At 35.0% G+C, this 20,893-nt stretch overlaps 2 protein-coding genes across 2 annotated transcripts in view; both read left to right on the top strand.

Moving 5' to 3' along the window:
* Window positions 1-3,259, top strand: part of LOC136804735 (transmembrane channel-like protein 7) — a 33,149-nt gene extending 29,890 nt beyond the window's left edge. The window contains exons 8-11 of the mRNA XM_067061339.1: window positions 161-190; window positions 1,183-1,320; window positions 2,067-2,145; window positions 2,912-3,259. Coding sequence (XP_066917440.1) covers window positions 161-190; window positions 1,183-1,320; window positions 2,067-2,145; window positions 2,912-2,989 — 325 coding nt within the window. The 3' untranslated portion in view covers window positions 2,990-3,259. The remainder of the gene's footprint in view (window positions 1-160; window positions 191-1,182; window positions 1,321-2,066; window positions 2,146-2,911) is intronic.
* Window positions 3,260-6,341: 3,082 nt separating this feature from the next.
* LOC136804661 (N-acetylated-alpha-linked acidic dipeptidase 2-like) lies at window positions 6,342-20,689 on the top strand. The gene is made up of 19 exons (XM_067061264.1): window positions 6,342-6,649; window positions 7,042-7,221; window positions 7,733-7,946; window positions 8,353-8,498; window positions 8,682-8,824; window positions 9,396-9,518; window positions 9,954-10,131; window positions 10,602-10,695; window positions 11,643-11,723; window positions 12,375-12,460; window positions 13,118-13,237; window positions 14,265-14,411; window positions 15,480-15,547; window positions 16,025-16,113; window positions 16,678-16,768; window positions 17,982-18,237; window positions 18,497-18,578; window positions 19,012-19,104; window positions 20,042-20,689. Exons 1-19 carry the CDS (start codon window positions 6,394-6,396, stop codon window positions 20,229-20,231), a joined length of 2,637 nt encoding a protein of 878 aa, XP_066917365.1. The 5' UTR covers window positions 6,342-6,393; the 3' UTR covers window positions 20,232-20,689.
* The last annotated feature ends 204 nt before the right edge of the window (window positions 20,690-20,893 follow it).

Raw genomic sequence — 20,893 nt, 5'->3', positions numbered from 1 at the left:
TTCCAGTGAAGCTGGGGCCCCAGCGGGTCTGTGACACAGGGGTGTATTATTCGATAATAATGAAAGTCATCGTCAACAAGAAACTCTCGCAACTCCTCAACATAGGGAGTACAGACTTTTTCTGGAATAGCACATTATGTTTTTATGTTCTCTTTTTCAGGATAAAAACTTCATGTTGTGGTCCATTCAAGTAAGAACAACTCTTGTCTTTCTGTTTCAACGACAATTATAAGGGTTTATGACAATAATTATTAGGCAAACTACTTTTAAGTTCAATACACGTTTTTTTTTATAAGAACAAACTATATAAGAACATAAGGCTTCGGTGGCCAAGATCTTAAGAACAAGTTAAGAACATTTTAAGGCTTCGTGGGCTCTGTTTTCTCAAGAAAATGAACAAAAATACTCAACAAATGCTGAAAATAAGAACATGTTAAGAACATTTTTAGGCTTTAAACCCGAAAAGTTAAAAACATCTGAAGGCTTCAAAAATTTTGGATATTCTTATAAAAGAAACGTGTAATCAACTTATCTCTTGTATAATAAATAACAAAATCAATGAGTGACATCATCTTCGAGATTTTACTTCTTGTGTAGTGGGATTAAAACTTAAATTTTCGAAATCACGTTCCATAAGGAGGACACGTATACACGTTTTTTATAAGAACATGAGTAGGAGTTTGCATACCCGTTTTTTTTTTACAAGAAGTGTTAAAAGTTCTTCCGTGCCAGGCGGATTTCCGTCTCAGTAAAGTTTATAAGAAGGTTTTTCCGTCTCAAAATCAGTGAATTCACCAAATTTTAAGAATATGTGCTATTTTGCTTGGTTAAATCCATTTTCCATCTCATACCTTGCTTTAACCACTGAAGAATAAACTATATAAGAACATAAAGCTTCCATGGCCAAAATATTTAGAACAAGCTAAGCACATATTCAGGCTTAATGTTCAAAAATTATGAACATCCGAAGGCTTTAAAATCTTTTCATGTTCTTATAAGAAAACGTGTACTAAAAATAGAACATTACTCCATCGCAGAGGAAACAAAAACAATACTTTTGAATACGGAATGGTGCTAACTGTAAAAAACCGTGCTCTGCAGTCTTTTTCCGAGTTTAGTACAGGCTAGTATAACCGAAGAGTGAACTTCAATAAACTTCAAACTGTTTCTTGTTCTTCTCAGAAATGTTGGTTGTGTTGCCGATTATGAGATGATGGATGTTGTTGGTAGGACCATTGATTCATGGCCATCTTGGATTGGTGGGATCATTGATTTCATTAAAACTACTGCTTTCATTTTCCCCATGTTCATTATCATATTGTAAGTTTATATTTTTTGGTCTTTTTTAGGAAATAGTGTAGTGATTACTTCAATTAATTTTTGCCATTTTCGTAAAAATGAGTCTCATAGAAAAAGACCAGCACTTCCGGGTAGTTGAAAAATTAGTTTTGGCAGATTAGGCAGTTTTGTGAGTAAACACAAGATTTTCCGTACCATTAGAAATAAATCCTTTCTAATCTCATCTGATCTCATGCCGGTTATCCCGGGAAGAATAGTGGAAAGACTCCGGAGAGCTGACAAGAATCTTAATGCGGAGATGGTAAACTAAAAAAAAACAACGGTATATCTGCGACTTTATTTGCTCGCGAAATTGAACCTCGCGAAGATTAATCCGATCCAAGTATCAGCCTTGACTTTCGTGTCCTTCAATTTCTACTCAGTGTTGTGATTCACTTGGCAAATAAATTTTCCATTCGCCCGGGTCAACATCATTGATACATGAGTGCAATAGTAGAAGGAGAAAGGTCCTGCGGCATGTTTTACAAGGTTTAACTTTGCGAGGAATGCAACGTTTCTCCCGTTTAGATGATTTATACAATCAGTACTAAATGTTGCGAGCATAGCCTGTAACAAAATCTTTCTTTGCGTAAAAGAACTGCGAAAATTGTCCGTGGACGTTCAGTTTGGTACAGGCTTGAGCTAGCTAAGATTGTTGACTTTCTTTCTTAAGCACATTTATACATCATCATGATTTAGCTAAGCTGACTTGTTCTTTTTTATTTCAGCTTATTGTTATATTACTACTATGCGATGACAAAAGCTCATGAAAAGATGATCCATATGCTTAAAGATCAACTCATAATGGTTAGTAACGACCACACTTTACCTATTTTCTTACTTTTTTCTGATTTGGCTCCGTTTCTTGAAACTTCTTGATTCTTGAATTTTTCTTCGAATTAGAGAGAGAATGATCCACTTAAGTACAATCAACTCTCTCTAATTCGAACTTCTTTTATTCGGATCTTTCGATCTTATTCTCAGTTCCCGTCAGGGAGAAACCCTCTTAAAATACTTTCTATAATCTCTCTGTTATTCAAACAAATAAGATTCCCCGTTCGAAGTTGGATTAGCGAGATTCAACTGTAGAGTCTTTTGTGACTTTTTGGCTGAGGGACCCTCATTTTCGAACTAAAGACAGATTCAAATAAATAAAGATTTGCATTAGAAAATGTTGAGTTTTACGTCTAGACTCAATAGATTTTTTTATGCAAATACGTGACTCTAGGGCTCTACATCATATCGCCTCCCCGCGATTCTAGCTTAGTTTCCGCCTACCTCCTCTTTCCTTGTGCTGCTGAGGTTATCGTGGGTGGTGTTTTAAGCGAGTGTCACCCCCTGTCCGACACCTCTATATTGCTTGCAACTTGTATGAGATCTGGAACGCTTTGCAACACTTAGACAATTCGTATTAGTAATGATACGAGGGGTATTAATCCCAAATTTCACGAAAAATCATGTCATTCCTGGTTAATTGTATGACCGATTTTATTATTATTTATCGATTTGTATTTTCATCGATTTCAAATTGGCAGGGTTAATGTTAACTTGTTCACCTTTTTTTTCTTTACAGGAGGGAAGAGACAAACGATTTCTGATGGATAGATTGATACGCGCATCAGAAGCCAAAAAGTCTAATCTTTCTCAGTAAATCTTTATATCGATTATTATGTTGTCGATACTTGAAACGACTCGATTTATAATCTTCAATCGTATTTCTGAAAAGTCACGATTTTTGAGTTTTGCTTCTTGGCTGAGTTACTCAAATTGTACGGTTTTCAGAGCTAATCTTTTTTTAAGCTAACTTTAGATAATATGAATCAAATAGCTTTCTTTAATAATGGAAGTAAGGGGCCTCTCTATAGCAAGGAAAGTTTTTGATATGCTGAAAATCTTTAACCATATTCTCATTTTTATTTTGGCCGTGGGTATATAATATAAATAGTATTTTTGTTTAAATTATTTTTATACTAACCTTCTAAACGTAAAACCTAAGTTTTTTTTAATGACAACTTTTAAAACCAAAATTATATGGTTACTTCCAATGTCGAATGAATCGTAAAATACTAATTATCATTTCACTCAAAAAATTCCATGCAGTGAATTTGGATATTCACTGGTTGCCTGTAACCTTACACCCAAAGCACCACTAAATAGACTCTTCCTTAAAAACAATTAAATGAGGAAATATTTATTGGTGATTAACCCCCAGACAACGGTATTTATACCCCCCGGAGAAGGAATTTGTGTAGATTTAGATGATTTTTTGCTACCCCCTCCCTCCCTCCTGGAAAAACGACTTTGTGACAAAATCTGATGCCCTTTAGCTTGGAAATCTCGAATTAAGTTTAAACGTTTCATATCTCCTTATCACGATAATAGTATTTGACATTGAAACGATTGAGAAGTTTACCTTAAATTGGGTTGGTTTAAATGTTGTTGGTATAAATATTCATTTAGTGTGTTCCATAGTTTGTTTCGAAGTGATTGTACACATTTGATTGGTTAAAAAGATGATGTGAAACGTTTTTATTATTTGTAAGTTTCTCAGGCTATTTGAAATATGCTATCTAAAACTGAATATTCTACTCAAAGAGTACCATGTTACTGACAATTTCCGGATAAAAGGACTCGAGCTTTACCACGGTTTTAGATACGATTTGTTGAATTTAAAGAATGTTACTTTTTGGGTCACTTACCTATGACATAAAAATTACATCGGTTCGTTAAGGTTAGATTAAATATGTTGGAACCTAGACTGGGAATCCAGTCGTTTATAACGTTTTTGATGAAAGCGGGAAATTTTTATGTCGGGATATGGTTAAAATATATTGATGCTCCTGTCAAGTTTTCTACTTCCTATTTCTTACTGAGTTAAGTCGTCTAGCATGCTAGACTAGTTGGAACCTAAAAGCAGCCTCGAACTTTTGTCTCCACCAAGGTAGTTTCTTTGTCCCACCCATACTGCTTGTACTAAATACTGTGTACGGTCACTTTGAACTATATTATTTAGTGTTGTATATTACATTCCCAAGTCTACACACAACGTTGTTTCAACATTCATCTAAAGTCCATGACATCCATATTACGTTAGATGAACGTTCAAAAAATGTTGTGTGCAAGCTAGGGTCATCTTATTATCGTTTGATACAATATTGTTTATATGAAAAAAAAGTTTTATTGTCCAAATTTTTTTATAATCAATCCATTAATCTTTTGTTAATCCAATATTGAATATTGTAGGACTTTTTTTGTTCCTTTTTCTTGTACTTAGTCCACTTCCTTAAAAAGTCAAAATGTTTATACAAATTAAATTTTGTTTCAAAAAATATTCGAAGACTAGTCACAAGGGTCAGTTTCTCTATCTTCATAATTTTAGATTTCTTTATCGGTTTCTTCCAGAAAAAAACTCGTTCATGGGGTAGGAGTGGAGGATATTTTGTCCAGGGGTATTGAAATTATTATGAAAAACATGTCTATGAGGTAAATTGGTAGTTTTTAGTGTCCAGGGGGTTGATTTGATGTTAATTCAGGGGTAAAACACTTGTTCCAGGAGGTGAAAATCCTCCACCCAAATAAACAAATTTTTTCTTGAAGAGCCCGTTATAATAGATCTTTCGTGAAATGTCGAGCCAAAAAAATAGGTTTGATTTTCAAGGTCTGCGAAATGCTTAATAAGAACCAGTCGAATTTTCAGATTTTTTTTCTCGGTGAATTTTCCTAAGATGTTGTTTTAATACACGTTTTTTAAATAAGAACATGCAAAATTTTTGAAGCCTTCGGATGTTCTTATTTTTGTTAGATTTAAGCCTAATAATGTTCTTAACATATTCTTATTTTCGTCATTTTGCGGGTATTTTGTCCGTTTTTCTAAAAAATCTGGTGTTTTAGAGTTCCCAAAGTTCTTGCCTTGTTCTTAACAATTTGGCCATCGAAGCCTTATGTTCTTATATAGTTTGTTCTTATAAAAAAACGTGTAAGTTTCTTCATTCAGTGTATTCAGATTGTTCGTGATTTTTTTTAAAGTAGTTTATCATATGTTTTATCACATTATCAGTTTGACTGTTTATGCTGAAAATGGGCAAGAAGAAACCTTTTGTTTTGATCTTACAAACAAAGATGTTCACAGACGAAAGTGAGTAAAAAATCTTCAGAATTCGAATTTTTTAGAGTGTCACACAGTTCTTCAATGGGAAATTGAATTTTATTCTAAGAAATATTTCATAGGTTTTACATTACCATCTAAATTTTGATGGATATTATTTTTGGCTGTGTTCGGGTTGGAATTTTTAATTGGTAACTTTTTTTTATAAGAACATCCAAAATTTCTGAAGCCTTGGAATGTTCTTAACTTTTTGGGTTTCAAGTCTAGAAATGTTCTTAAAATGTTCTCATTTTCATCATTTTGTGACCATTTTTACCCCTTTTCCTAAGAAAATGGGTGTTTTTGAGCCCAAACTTGTTCTTAACATTTTGGCCATCGAAGCCTTATGTTCTTATATTGTTTGTTCTTATAAAAAAAAGTGTACAGTGACTTAACTATATTAGTTTACGTGTACTTTCTCTGTATAGCTCGACCAGTTTCATTTGGATATTGATTCTTAACAACGACTTCATTTTTTCGCTAGGATAGTGAAAACTAAAGGTTTTTGTACCTGAAGTCGATATCGGTCGCCCGTATGAAAATGGACGGGCTATAATTGAAGGTGTACACGTTTTTTTATAAGAACAAACTATATAAGAACATAAGGCTTCGATGGCCAAAATATTAAAAACAAGTTAAGAACATTTTTCGATTCCGATTTCTCAGGTTAATGGCTAAGAATGCTCAAAAATGGTGACAATAAGAACATGCAGAGAAGCTTAAAACTCGAAAAGTTAAGAACACATCAAAGGCTTCAAAAAAATTTTGATGGTCTTATAAGAAAACGTGTATCAATAACAAACGACTCAGCCCCTGGTTAATATTGCTGATTTTGATTTAATCCAATTTGTTTATCATTTTTCAATAATATTACGTAGATCGTCGTCAATGTTGGTTGTGGTGACATTGCAATGATGAAACCTTACAGTGGTTATAACTGGTGGAAAATATCATTCTTGTTGACCATCTTTCTAACATCAGGGTGTCTGGTGACTTTATTTCAACTCGGTGTTCTACAAATCAGATTACCTTCTAAAGATGTTGGTAGACATTTAGTGAGACGATCAGCAGGTCAAGAAGACTTCGAGGTGGATGAGAGTAAAGGGGCGGTTTCTTTCCCTTCGCCTTTTGAATGGACTTCGGAAGATAAGGCATTTCTAAAGGAGGGTAAGAGCCATTTTTCTTTTAAAGGTTTTGCTCTTTATTGTAGACATTTCTAACTTGATATTTGAACACTGTACTCTGTATTGATGGTTTTATATCATAATTTTCGCTAATTCTTTTCATTTAACTTTTCATATTTCTTCCTTGATGATGTCTCTGAAGGAAAAATAAAGTAATTGTAAAAGTCGTTGTCGTCTCTGCCGAATCCCTTTACAGTTTTCAATTTTCTTTTGTCTAGGACAGATTTCCATGTCCGGGAAGCACAAAACGCAGGGAAAACTTTCCATATTGGCTCGAAATTCTGAAATAACTCTGCCAGACACGAAAAACTTTTGTTTCAGCTACTGGCTTTTAAAAATGAATTTCAAATTTTCCTCCCCTTAAATTACGAACAGGTGAAGATGTACATTATTACAACGACGATAACAGTGATGAGAGTGAAGAAAATGGCGACACTCGTTCACCACAACCTCAAGATGAAGATGAAGATGAAAATGGTGGACCATTACTGGTTGATGAAAATGAAGACAGCTCTGGTGATGATCAAGTCTCCTCTGCTACCGAAGATATCGAAGGTATCCTTTTTGAAACCTTGTGGGAAGAAACTTTCGCAGAATTTAATTTCGCAGCTCACAGCTCGAAATTCTGAAGTTTCGCGGAATTTAATTTCGTGGTTGAGAGAACTTTTTGTTTACAATATAGCCTATTTTGACCTAAAAAGATTTCAGATGTGAGTTTTTTTAAATCCTGAGAATATTCATGTTTTGAGGAATTTGATTTCGTGGATTTGTCAAAAAAACCGCGAAACTAAATTCCGCGAAAATTTGTTTCGTGCTTCACTAAGGTATACGTTTTTCTAAGAACGGACTATATGAGAACATAAAGCTTTCATGGCCAAAATATTAAAACCAACTCATTCTAAATCCCCAATTTCTTGGGGAATCGCACAAAAATGGTGAAAGGGGAACAGGTCAAGAACAATTTTAGGCTGAAAACTCAAAATATTAAAGGGACCGTCGCTTTAGTTCGAATTACATAAAGCTTTTGACTGTACTCTATAAAAACATGAAACAATTTTTTTTTCAGGTCTTGATGACGAGAAAGCACGAGCAAAGAATAAAGATCGAAAAGAAGATGAAAAAAAGAAAGCAAAAGAAGATGGAAAAGCAGAGGCTGTCACTGAAGAAGGGAAAACGAAAGTCAGCGATAAACAAAATGTACTTAGTGAAGATGAGTTGTTGAACTTTCATTCTAAAGCTGTCAGTAAGATATGGGCACCAAATATTGAAAGAAATTTAGTGTAAGTTTTAAACAAATATTTGATTTTGATTCGATTTGTTTGAAAATTGTCTTTAATTATTATTGGATTTACAGTTGACGCTCTAATTCGACGTTTTACTATTTGATACGCTCCATTGTTTGATAACCATCCATCCAAAATTTGAAACTAGGATCCTGTATCTTCATTAATACTCGACCTACTACTGTCTTTCCTCTGTTGTTTTCCGTTAAGGCTGGTACACACGTCTTTTGTTCATAGGAAGAGTATAGTCTCAGCCTCTCAACTTACTAAGTGTCGGAAAGGAGAATTTTAGGACCCTGTCGGGTATTTTCATAAGCTGAAGACTGATCTAATTTGGCAAAATTACTATTTTATACCTGCAATTCCAAAATCCATCATTCTCAATCAAGCCCTTGTATTTTAGATATTTGAGTTCGAAATCCCATCTCGGTGGAACAAAAGAAAGTGCTGAATTCGCTGCATGGATGTCTGATCAATTCAAACTGGCTAAACTTGATAATGTTCAAGTGGCAAAGTACAATGTGCTGTGCTCCTACCCAACAAAAGCAGGTAAAATAAATAAGATTTTATCCCGCAATATTGCCCGCCAGGTATCGGAAAACAAGTGGGATAAAGCGGACAAAAAAATGCCCGCGCGGCAATTGGAGGCTATGGTCGCAAAGGTATACACAGCTTTAGGCTCCCTGCAGTGGCGATTAATCATTTATGCCCTTTTCATTCTTTATTTTTCAGGGAAAATTGTTTTCGAAGGTAAAGACGGTGAAAAAGACAGAGAGTTGGAAATATTGGAGGAGAAATTGGACTCGTTTGAAAAGTCCACTAATAATTCAGTTTATCCACCATATCTGGCTTACTCGATGCCTTCTACAGAAGAGGTTTGATTTGTTCATTTCTTGAAGGTTTATTTTTCTTACGATAGATACTATTTTTCCTAATTTTGGTTAGGATAGCCGAACCCCAGATATTTTTCTATTTTTAACACAGTTGACCTCGGCCACACATGTGGTGGATGCATCATAGAGCTCTGAAAAGTTTATTATTGAACGAGCCTTATTCTCAAATATGGTCTAATTAGATGACTTCTCGAAAAAGTTGAAGAGGAAACCTCATTGAACTTTCAATCTCAGACTAAAAAAAGGCCTGAAGACTTTACAAAAGTTTTCTTCAATGTTAAGTGGAGCTTCTGGTAAAAATGTTTTTTCAGAGCCTTTTTCATGGATTTTTGAAAAATCTATACAAAGCTTTTGTCCATGAATGTAAAAACACCGTAGGAACATTCTAGGATGATTTTCCCTAAAGATTAAAGAATATTCAAGATGAAATGGAAAAGCACTATTTATATAAACAAAAGTGTGTAGTTAGTTAAATATCGGACATGAAAACAATTTCCTACAAACGTTGTTCAACGAGCTCTGTCTTATATATTCCTTATAATGTTCAATTCAGGGAGAACTTGTGTACGCTAATTATGGCGATGATGAAGATTTTCGAAAACTTAAAGAAATGGGGTTGGATTGTAAAGATAAAATTCTTTTCATCCGTTACGGAAAGTTGGCAAGAAATAAAAAGGTTTGTCTTAGTATTAGTCTCATTTTTGGTGTCGTGAATTATCTATCGGCAAGTACTTCTAAAATACGCCTTCGATACTTGATTGGTCGATTTTTGCATTGTGTAAGCATTGAAGGATGTCTTGCCTGTCAAAACAACGTTAGTTTTTGCTATTTCTTATTTTTTGATTTTGTCAAGAAAATCTATTTTGTCACAAGCCCCTGTGATGTTGCTGCTCATTCTTATGATTTCTGAATTGTGATATTTCGTCCATAGTCATACCAGGTGTCCTAGCAAATGCTATGCCCATTTTAATTATTCTAAGCCCAGTTTAGTTAATGAGTTTTGAGGATTTTTAGAGATTTGTCAACTTTTTTTAGTCATACTGTATAACGAAACCTTTTGAAATGTTAGAGAGCGTTTAGATTAAAATTTATAGATTTTTTTCTCGTTTAGATCAAAGCGGCAGAAGAGTGCGGAGCCAAGGGTGTCATCCTGTTTTCAGATCCTCTAGTTTACAGTCCAACAGGGACCTGGTACCCAGATACTTGGTACCTCCCTCCTGATGGTGTCATGAGGGGAACACTAGCCCAACGTAGAGGCGATGCCTTAACCAGGGGCTACCCTGCTATTCGTAAGTTTTTTGTAATTTTCTACGACTCAATTATTCAATTTCCTCTCATAAAAGCTACCCAGACAGACAGACAGACAGACAGACATGACCGTTGGTTAATTAAGTGGAGAGATTATTTCAAAATTTCAAAAAAAACTCAAATTTTTCTCAAACCACGAGTAGTCCTTGCATGTTATATTTACGTTACGTTATGAACATCAAACGAAAGCAGATTCAATGTTTTGTGTTAACTGAGTGATAAAATGTTTACCCAATTTTTGTCCTTCCTAATTATTACTTGTTATAGTGGAGTCTCAATAACTAGATCACGCACGTGGAACTCAAATGTTCGAGTTAAGGAGATTTCGAGTAATGGAGTAAGATATATAAGGCATTGTTAAAACTGAAGGGAGGAGAAACTTGGTCGAATTAAGGAGACATTCGAGCTAGAGGCTCGAATTCAAGAGACTTTAACTGTTTTCTTTTTTCAGCTGGATTTTATCGTCGACCCATCTCAGAAGTGACATTTTACCCAAAGATTCCAGTACAACCAATTGGCTTTGGTCATGCTGAAAAAATCTTCAAGTAAGTGAATATCATCTGGGTTCTTCTTGTTTTTAACCTTTTAGGGTTTGTGCTCAACCATGATATCACTTGTCCCTATCATGGGACTCGTCCCATTCAATTTCCTTCATTCCCGTTTGAAGTAAAACCATTTGAGACTTAGTAGGTGAAATTTAGGTCGTTTTTTTGTTCATTTCTTGAGCTCGATTGAATTTTTTTAGTCAAAACAATTGTTAAACATTTTTTTAAAGTACATTAATAGAGGAGTCCGAATTTTATGAGTGCCTTTCTTTGTCGGAATTTGGGAGTATGTGTATTTTGCAGACCAGAATAAAATGTCCGAAAATTAAAAAAAATGCAATTTTTAGGGTTTTCACTCGTTTTTATGAATCATATTTATTGACCAATGACGCCCGGTAGGCTTAACAATTGTTCGAAAATCTTACAATAGTGCAATACTATAATGACCAAATACTCGTTTTGACGTTATAATTTTAACCCCTTTCGCTTTGAAAATCATGATTATTTTTATCAACAAGTTTAAAGCTCTGGAAAGATGAGTGAATTGAACCCTAATAAGCTTATTTTACCAACTGTGTATAAGAGTGTAATCACCAAAACTGTTAGGAGTGTAACTAGCTTATGTTTACTTGCTAGTAAAACAGCTATAAGAATAAACTTCCAAATTTCAGCAGATCTGAGGTCAATACACCTTTTCGACCGTAGTCGCTCGGTCAGGCGCGTGCCACATTATTATTTAATTTACCACCCTAAACTCAATCCAATCCTTTTTTTTTACACTTTTTTTATTGTCTTGAATAAAGGTGTGAAAAAAGACTGAGACGGTTTAAGGGTGGTAAAACTAACAAAAAATGCCCGCGCGGCAATCGGCGGCTACGGTCGAAAAGCTGTATTACATAGAATATTGCGTATAAACTATAAAAACATTATTGTTTTTCTTCCCATAGACAACTAGATGGACGACCAGTTCCAGAGGGATGGTCTGGTGGATTAAACATCTCCTACCATGTCAACTCCAAAAGTGGAAAGTACGTAGAGCATCATAGCTTATAATTTTAATTTCTAATTTCATTATTGCGGCCCCCAAGCGGTTTTCGTGATGGCGGGAAAGGGAATTTTTTCGTGATTGTGATTTTTTGCTGATTTTCGTGATTGTGATTGAAGACAAAAAATTGCGTGACATCGTGATCAGACTCACCGCTAAGGGGGATCATTATTCACCTCAGAAATAAGTTTGGTTTGCTTTCCTACCTTTAAAATGTACTCGCAGAGAGAAAGGACAACATTGTCTATTAGCCTAACCGTCCAAATTTTTTCAACTCTGCCACTCGGTTCGAAAAAGAACCGATTTCACTAACCCAACGATTACGCTCGCCATCCCGTCCCTCAGCATTTGAAGGACTCAAATCTTGGGTGAATTTTGGTTTAGTTGCGGTATCATGTTTTAATAAAGATTGCTCTAATATGATGGAAAGCGTTTAAATGAGAGGTTTCATTTTGACCTAGCCTGGTTAACCAAGCCAGTTTTTATAAGGCCAAGATACGGCAGACGGCCATATAACGTTATCGGCGCTTTAATGATTTTTATGATGTACCATCAGATTTTACCAAGTGACTGAATCAATCTGGCTGAGATTTCTAGGCTAATTATGACCTTAATTTGCTTTCTTTGTTTTCAGTAAAGCCAAGCTATTAATCAACGTAACCAAAGAAATGCGAGAGATTCAAAACGTCATTGGAATCATTGAAGGAACCTACGAACCTGGTATGAAAAGAAGATTTTTATTTCTAGTGGATTTATCTGTCAACTGATCTTCAAGGACAGAAAATTAACAAAGAAGTGATCTTTTAAGAGAGACAAAATCGACCTTTATAGAAACGACTTTATAAAAATATTCGCCTGATTTTGTGGGGTAATAAAGTTCTACAATACAGCGTGACCACTGACTTTTATAAACCCTAGACTAAGCTATAGACGCCATCTTTGATCGCTGTTTTTAGAACAGTGGTACCCTAATGCAGGCGCTCTACTTCCTGGGCGGGGGTACTAGGATTGAGGGATGCTGGGTATGTGCGTGGCGGACCTCTAGACCTTGACCCTTAGAGAGACTCAATTTGTTCTCTCAAAATCAAAACAATTTCCTAGAAATCGTGAATTTTCCGACCCTTAGAAAGACTGATTTGAAATGTTCTAATTTTTCCAACCCTTAGAGAGACTTTGAAATGTGAAAAAAACTACCCTAAAGGCACGCGCATACCAAGCACCCATTTTTGCCTAAGTACGCTTCCCCCCTGGGGGCTCTAATTGATGTTGGTCAATTTATAATTCATTTTTTCTTCATTAAGAGGATAAGCAACTCCGAGAGGATGTTTTTTAGATTCAAAACATTAACGTCATTTTTTTTCGGACCATTCTTTATAGATCGTCTTGTGTTGGTTGGTAACCATAGAGATGCATGGGGTTATGGGGCGGCTGATCCTTCATCAGGGACGGCTGTGTTGGTTGAAATGGCAAGGGTTCTTGGTGAACTCAAGAAGGAAGGTATGAATTCGTGTTCATCAAGTGAAATTGAAAATTATACAATACACATGTTGCAAAATTTATAACTGAAGTCAAATCACGCTTTTACGCTTTTACTCAAAATCTTTATGCGTTTGTTACATGACCTTCATTTCTGGTTGGTTCGAATTTATTGACCACTGAAATTGAAAATACGCGGGTTGCAAAATTATATCAGTGCAATCAAAACACGTGATTACTCGAAAAAGCTCACGTGATTTTATTCCCATGTTACTTGCTTTACAACTTACAACTGATAACTTTATTAGTGTCAATAAATTTGAACCAATCAGAAATAAATGTGGATGCCATGCAGGATAGGTTAGCTAATAATGAGACCCTAAAATCACTAAAACTGCTTTTTTTATCGAATAATTTCATTCTACTTTGAAAGTTTAGCTTAGGACAAATTTACAGGCGAAAGGTCTCAAACCATCTGATTATCCCTTGATTGGTGTCTTTTACAAAGCCTCGTCGATGCTTTGAACCTAGCTGATTTCAAATATGTGTCCCGATCTTGAATATTATTCATTGGTCAAACGTTCCAAAAAAAACTGATAAATGGCGAGAAAAAAGCCTTCTGCATAATTCACCAATTTTTCAAGAATATTTACTAATTTGCTGTGTAAATCCTATTTCTGTCTTATATCAAAAATCTTAAGACGAATAAATAAAACCTAAACCCTTAATAACACCCCTTTCTCACAGACCTGGTAGGATTTTTTCAGCCAGTGTGGGTAAAAATACCGGACCAAAACTTGATGGGGATTGATATTCCCATGTTTTTTATGGCTGGGGATTTGAATTCCATTGTTTTTGAGCCATAAAACTCAGTGGTGATGGAAAAAATAGTTCAATATTTTGCAGTCAGGATTTGGTTATCTGATAATTTCCAGTGGGAACAAAAATTGGAGTATAAATTGCCAGTTTTTCCGGTGGGAAGGGGTCCCAGTAGGTCTGTGAGAAGGGGGTGTTTAATATGAATTTGAATCATTGATATCTTTCACAGGTTGGAAGCCTCGTCGGACGATCATGATTTGCAGTTGGGATGCGGAAGAATTCGGATTACTTGGGTCCACAGAATGGACTGAACAATATGCTAAAGTGCTTTCTCAACAAGCTGTCGCTTATGTTAATGTTGATACTGCCGTTCAAGGTTGGTATCCAGCTGGCACACAACGTTGTTTTAACGTTCAAATAACGTTATTTGGACGTTATGAATGTCAAATGGACGTTGTTTTGAGGTTGTGTGCCGGCTGGGTACCATCATTCCTCTAGAATCCATAAGCAGTGGCGGATCTGAGAACCTTTTTCCGTTTGAGGGATAGTTTACTCGGGAAAATATACAAGTGCGGATTTTACAGCCGTCACAGCAGTTTACGGGAAAAAAGCGGCGGTAGAGTTTGGAAAAAATTGTAAACACCTCCGCCACTGCTTACTCCGCCCCTGGCTAACACCCGTTTTCAGATTTATCAAATTTTAGTGATCTTGTGTAGATGATAGGATCGTCAGAGAATCATAAGGATTACCGCTAAAAGAAACAATCTTCGTCATGAATTAGATCTTAGATCCGCCATTGATAAGGTTAATGAATGTTCACTGATAGATGAAACTGCATTGTGGTCTAACTGTGATATTTAGCACGAAAAATGGGAATTCCCTCAAAATTTCAAAAGCACAAGTGATTTTTAAATGCTTTAAAGTGCGGCTAAGTGCGCCTCATTTCCATTTCATATTTTGATTATTCTCCACCACATTTAAGCTCTTCTTTGGAAGACATTTTTGATTCTTCTCACATTCCACCACATTTAAGCTCTTCTTTGGAAAACATATTTTGATTCTTCTCACGTTCCACCACATTTAAGCTCTTCTTTGGAAAACATTTTTGATTCTTCTCACATTCCACCATATTTAAGCTCTTCTTTGGAAAACATATTTTGATTCTTCTCACATTCCACCACATTTAAGCTCTTCTTTGGAAGACATTTTTGATTCTTCTCACATTCCACCACATTTAAGCTCTTCTTTGGAAAACATATTTTGATTCTTCTCACATTCCACCACATTTAAGCTCTTCTTTGGAAGACATTTTTGATTCTTCTCACATTCCACCATATTTAAGCTCATCTTTGGAAAACATTTTTGATTCTTCTCACATTCCACCATATTTAAGCTCATCTTTGGAAAACATTTTTTATTGGAATTATCTAATTTCGTTTTTCAGGAAATCATACAATTGCTTTACGTTCAACACCGGAATTGGCAGATGTCTTCTTCGATACTGCTCAAAGGGTAAGCTGGCACCCAACGTTGTTTCAATGTTTATCTAATGTTCATAACGTCCATATAACGTTAGATGAGCGTTGAAACAACGTTGTGTGCCAGCTGGGAACACAACATTTTCAGTGTTCACAGTTCTTCCGTATCTGACGGGTTTCCGTCACCGTCTCATTAGCGAGTTTATGTATTCGAGATAAATCGAGGGGGACGGTAAAAAGAAAAGTTGACATGTCTCCAAAATCACCGTCACTCGACGACGGTAAAAACACCAAAATACCGTCGTCTGTTTAGGTGAGCAAAGGCGATATAGAGCCGATATAGAACTTACACGACTTTGTTTTGCATCATTTCACTTACCGTCGCCCTCGATATCCTCCGATACATAAACTCGGTATTGAAGTGTATGAAAAGGATTTTCCGTCTCCAAATTCTGCATAATTCACCAAAATCTCAAGAATATGTACATGTATGTTTACGATTTCTCTTTAGTTCAAAGATCCTGACTCATCAGAGAATTTGTATGATTCATGGTTACGAAAACATCGTAAGAAGGAAAATGACCAACGAAAAGAACCCAAGTATGAAAAATTAAAACTCTTCTGTTTGTTTCTTTCTTTTTTAATTTTTATCACACTTTTTGATACAAATCTCGTGTTCTAACTCGAGTTACGTTTCCTAATTTTTGATATTTCTTACTTCAATCAACCTTACGCAACAAGATGATTCGTGACTAGTTTACAAGGGACGCGAATGATGTCAATTGTTTGCACCTATAAGAGCTTTAGACTGATACACGTTTTTTATAAGAACATCTAAAATTTCTGAAGCCGTCGGATGTTCTAAACATTTTGAGTTTTTGGCCTGAGTATTTTTGTTCAATCACCTAAGAAATTGGGCATTTTAGAGTCCATAAAGCCTCAAATTGTTCTTAACTTGCTCTTAATATTTTGGCCATTAGAGCCTTATGTTCTTATATAGCTTGTTCTCATAAAAAAGTGTGTATTAAACAACTTTGAGCATTTGACGTCAATCCACCATGGTAAACTTGGACTCATTCTCCTCAAACAGCCCTTGACACAAAGATTGGCAAGAAAAATCGCATGGGAGCAAATCTTCATTTATTTCTTGATTGTTTATTTTAGAGTAACGATTTTTCGCGAGGGTAGTGATTACATGCCGTTTTATGGCGATCTTGGTATCCCTTCACTGGACTTTAGATACATGTTTGACGAGGTACGTATTCAATGCCATTAAAAATTCAAATACAGCGTGTCTCAAAAAGTGGAAATATTTTTATATAAAGCGAATTCCGCATGATTTATGCGAAATTTGATGAATATTCAATCATCTTGGGAATTGAATATCTATTGATTGAATAGAGAATTTTGATCTTATTATTTTAAGCCCAGTTTAGATAACTTAATTAAAAAAAAATTGACGAAGGATTTGCTTAATTTTAGAAAAAAAAATTGACAAAGGATTCGCTTAATTTAAAAAGAATATATTTGACGAAGGATTCGCGTAATTTTAGAAAAAAGAAATTGACGATTGATTTTAGAAAAAAAAATATTTGACGAAGGATTCGCGTAATTTTAGAAACAAAAATATTTGACGAAGGATTCGCGTAATTTTAGAAAAAAAAATATTTGACGAAGGATTTGCGTAATTTTAGAAGAAAGAAATATTTGACGAAGGATTGGTATTTGACGAAAGGATTCATTTTTTTTTTGAAAAGAATATACGACGGAAGTTGATAAAATATTTGACGAAATGTTTACCAACTTTTTGACGGAAAACTAAAAATATTCACAAAAATATGATGAAAAATTAGCTTTTATAAAAGAATTTGACGAAAGTGACTTTTTTGAAAAAATATTTGACGGAAGATATAATTTTAGAAAAAAAGCAGGAGGATATTTTACATTAAATTGACGCCATAACAACGATCGATATTTCGTAAAATTGCAATAAAAAGACATATCTGATGTAACCCAATCTTCGAAATGAGTTAACGTGCTTATAGCAACAATGGCTTGAAGAACAACTTATTAGCGAGCAAAGTTCTTACCTCAAGGAAATATTTGCACGAGATTTGCACAGTTTCGTCCCCGTGTATTTCAGGCTTTATTTACGTTACTTATGGACGCCAGAGAATACCTTGGTGTAAAAAAATGTACGCCTAAAGTACAAGTTTTAATTTAACGTCTTTAATCCTTGAAGGGACATAGAAGTAAAATATAAATTGCGCGAACCACGTGTCATTAAAGAGAATAATTAAAATCACGTGTCCAAGACAAACTTGTAAAACAATTGAAACAATCAAAATCAACCCTATTTGGTTTTATTTTGACATTTTTTATGTGACATTTGTTTTGATTTTGTATACCGCTGCATGCGGTTTGTTTACAAATTTCGTCAGTACTTTTATCTCTCTTTTATTCCACAGGATGCACTTGGCGTTTACAATATTCCTGTATATCACACCATGCATGACAATATCAATTGGATGAGAAAATTCGTCGATCCAGACTTCCGTTATCATGCTGCTATTACGCAAGTTTTGACACGTATTATTCTCCTATTGGCTGATTCAACATTGTTACCCTTCAATCTGATTCGTTATTCGGATTCTATGTGGGCACGTGTTAAAAGATTAAGACACGTGATCGATAAACATGACGTTGGAGGAGAATGTGATATCTGTAAGTTCTTGATGTTAAGCAATCTATCTATCAACCTTTAAATACTGACACACCCTGAATCAGGATTTTTAACCAAGCCGGGGAAAAATTTTTGATTGGAGTTTTTTGAAAGACGAGACCGCTATTGTAGATCTACTTTTCCTTGAATTTTCCTTGGGTGTATTTGGCACACAACGATGCTTCATTAGCGAAAATTTTTTCTGATATTTAGTACTAAAACGTCATAACTAATTGTAAACTTGTCATTTTGCTTTTCCAGCTTTATTGACGGACTTGGTAGCCAAATTACAGAAAGTGACAAGACAATTTCACCGAAACGTCCAACTTCTCGATAAAGAAGAGTAAGTCTTTAAAAGAAATTTACTAGAGTAGCAACCCCGATGGGGTCCCAAAATTAGGCCTTTGAAATCTGACCCTTACAGTGAAGAGAATAATTCGTCAAACTTGAGCAAATTTAGTTAGAAAATTGCTCCCCACGATGAATTTTCTTGAAAACTTTCCAAAAGATTTTCAGATTTTTACCCAAAAACTTCGTTTTGCTCACTTTCACTCATCTTCGCTTATTTCGACCCTTACAGTGCATTTTATTTCTCTTGAAAACATACCCTTAAGGGCCGCGCGTACATCGGCACTTACGGTAGGTTCAGTTTTACCTTGAGTGTCCCTCCCCGGGGTAACAACACTTTTACAGAAGAGTAAAGGCAAAAGATGAAACATTGTAAAAAGTTACCGTAAAATTTGATAATTTCCCATGTTATTGCTCGTCGTTTTTAGTGAATTAGCAGTACGACAGATCAATGATCAAATGTTATTATTTGAACGAAGTTTCGTGGCGAATGAAGACCTTATTGATGATGATAAAACTAGGTAAGTTGGTAGGGTACTGGATTTTTGTCGGTCGGGCACTGGCTTTTTTGATTGGTATTAGCCTATATTTCATAGAATTCGTGTTTTTAGTACATGATACTTTTCTACGTCACTGTGCATTAAAATAACATTTTTGTTGTTGAACACGTTTTTTGCGAATTGAGGGGTATGAGAGAAAATCAATTTTTTCAACGTCTTTCTCGAAGGGAAATCTGCACAGAAAGCATGTAACAAATGCACGAATCCTAGGAAAAAGCGAGGGAAAAAGACTAATAATGGTTAGCGAGCACCTCACTAAAAACCGGGATTTTTAATTGTGTAAAAAAAAACGCGAGTGACGTCTAGTATAGGCTAAATAATGGTCTGGTTGTTGTAGATCTGAACCACTTAAAAGCCCGGTTAGGACTAGAGAGGAACTTCCCAAGCAAGAAGAATAAGAGAAATCTGCAACAAGGACAACAGATAAGTCTAATTGTCTCTTTGTTCTTAAATGGTATATTTTTCGAAACCTGGCAATAAATTTTACCTTGAATCCAGCGTTCGTTTGAAATCGTGCGTTTTAGAGTATATAAGTGGCTTCATTTCAAACACTATTATACTAGAGATTTTCTTATAGCTCTCTAGCTATCTCTAGGTCAGTCTAGGTCTGTTAAAAATTCATAGGTAGAATACGTTTAATTATAATTGTAAAATTTTTGAAGCCTCTGGATTAACTTTTTTAACGAGTTTTAAGCTTAAAATATGTTCTTAACATTTTCTTATTCTCCCCATTTTGTGAGTATTTTTGTCCATTCTCCTAAGAAATCCGGTGTTTTAAAGTCTGCAAAGCCTTAAAATATTGTTCTCAATATTTTTACCATCGAAGCCCTATGTTCTTATATAGTTTGGATGTCATATTCATTCTTGGTTACTAATTTCCATTTTCGTTTCATTCCAGACACGTTTACCATACGTCCGGATTACGTCGGGCTACGTTCGCCGTTGTACGTGCCAAGAAGAAAGGAACTAAGAAAGGAATAGAAACAGCTGTTAGAGACTTTAAAACCAAATACTCTATTTATACGTATCATGCCATGATGGCTATACAGGCGTTGGAACATCCTTTCTTAACCAAAGAAAAATCATGATTGAAACTGTTTTTTTAGCTAGCTGGGCCCTGTCCACTGAAGAAAAAAGAATAGAATTAATTGATTTATTGTCAATTACTTGATTTTAAACGACCTTAGAATTGACATATATATTTTCACCGAGCAGAGGAATATCATCGTACATGTGACTTTAATCGGATTAAATTTTGCGTGAATCAATTTCGCAAAATTAGACTGTCGACGCAGAATGCACTGTCATATACCATTTTTGCACTTACAGATTTTTGGACTTATTCGTGAAATTAAAACCACAGGAAATCTTTTAAAACGGCAATAGAAAAATAAATCCTGAAAAATTCGCGTTTTTTTCCCGATTAAAGTATCTGAACAGTTGAAAGCTCAGAATGATAAAATGATTTTCATTTGCCGGAGGAGGAAGGAATAAAAGAAAAGATTTTTTTTAATTAAGATAAATAAATGTATGAAATAATGTGAAATCACTTATAATTATCAATATTTATTTTTGAAAGCCGACCAAACTTTTGCGTTCCTGCCTTGAAGTTTATCCCGTTTAAAAGTTCACGAAATTGACCGAAAGAAGAACCCTCAACAAAAAGAAAGAAAGGGTGGAGGAGGAGGAAAATAGCCATTGCAAACAAAATACTATCTAAGGGGAAACATTTAAAAGAAAGTATTTTTCT

This window comes from Clytia hemisphaerica, unplaced genomic scaffold, assembly GCF_902728285.1.
Source record: "Clytia hemisphaerica strain Z4C2 unplaced genomic scaffold, Clytia hemisphaerica genome assembly, whole genome shotgun sequence".
NCBI lineage: Eukaryota > Metazoa > Cnidaria > Hydrozoa > Leptothecata > Clytiidae > Clytia > Clytia hemisphaerica.
This window is presented reverse-complemented; position numbering and strand designations above follow the sequence as displayed.

Bases quoted from the DNA above. Each gene is read 5' to 3' on its own strand.
- LOC136804661 (XM_067061264.1), top strand. From the start codon at position 6,394: ATGATGAAACCTTACAGTGGTTATAACTGGTGGAAAATATCATTCTTG. The intron at 7,947-8,352 runs GTAAGTTTTAAA...CTTGTATTTTAG, and splicing joins AATATTGAAAGAAATTTAGT to ATATTTGAGTTCGAAATCCC. The intron at 18,238-18,496 runs GTAAGTTCTTGA...TTGCTTTTCCAG, and splicing joins TGGAGGAGAATGTGATATCT to CTTTATTGACGGACTTGGTA.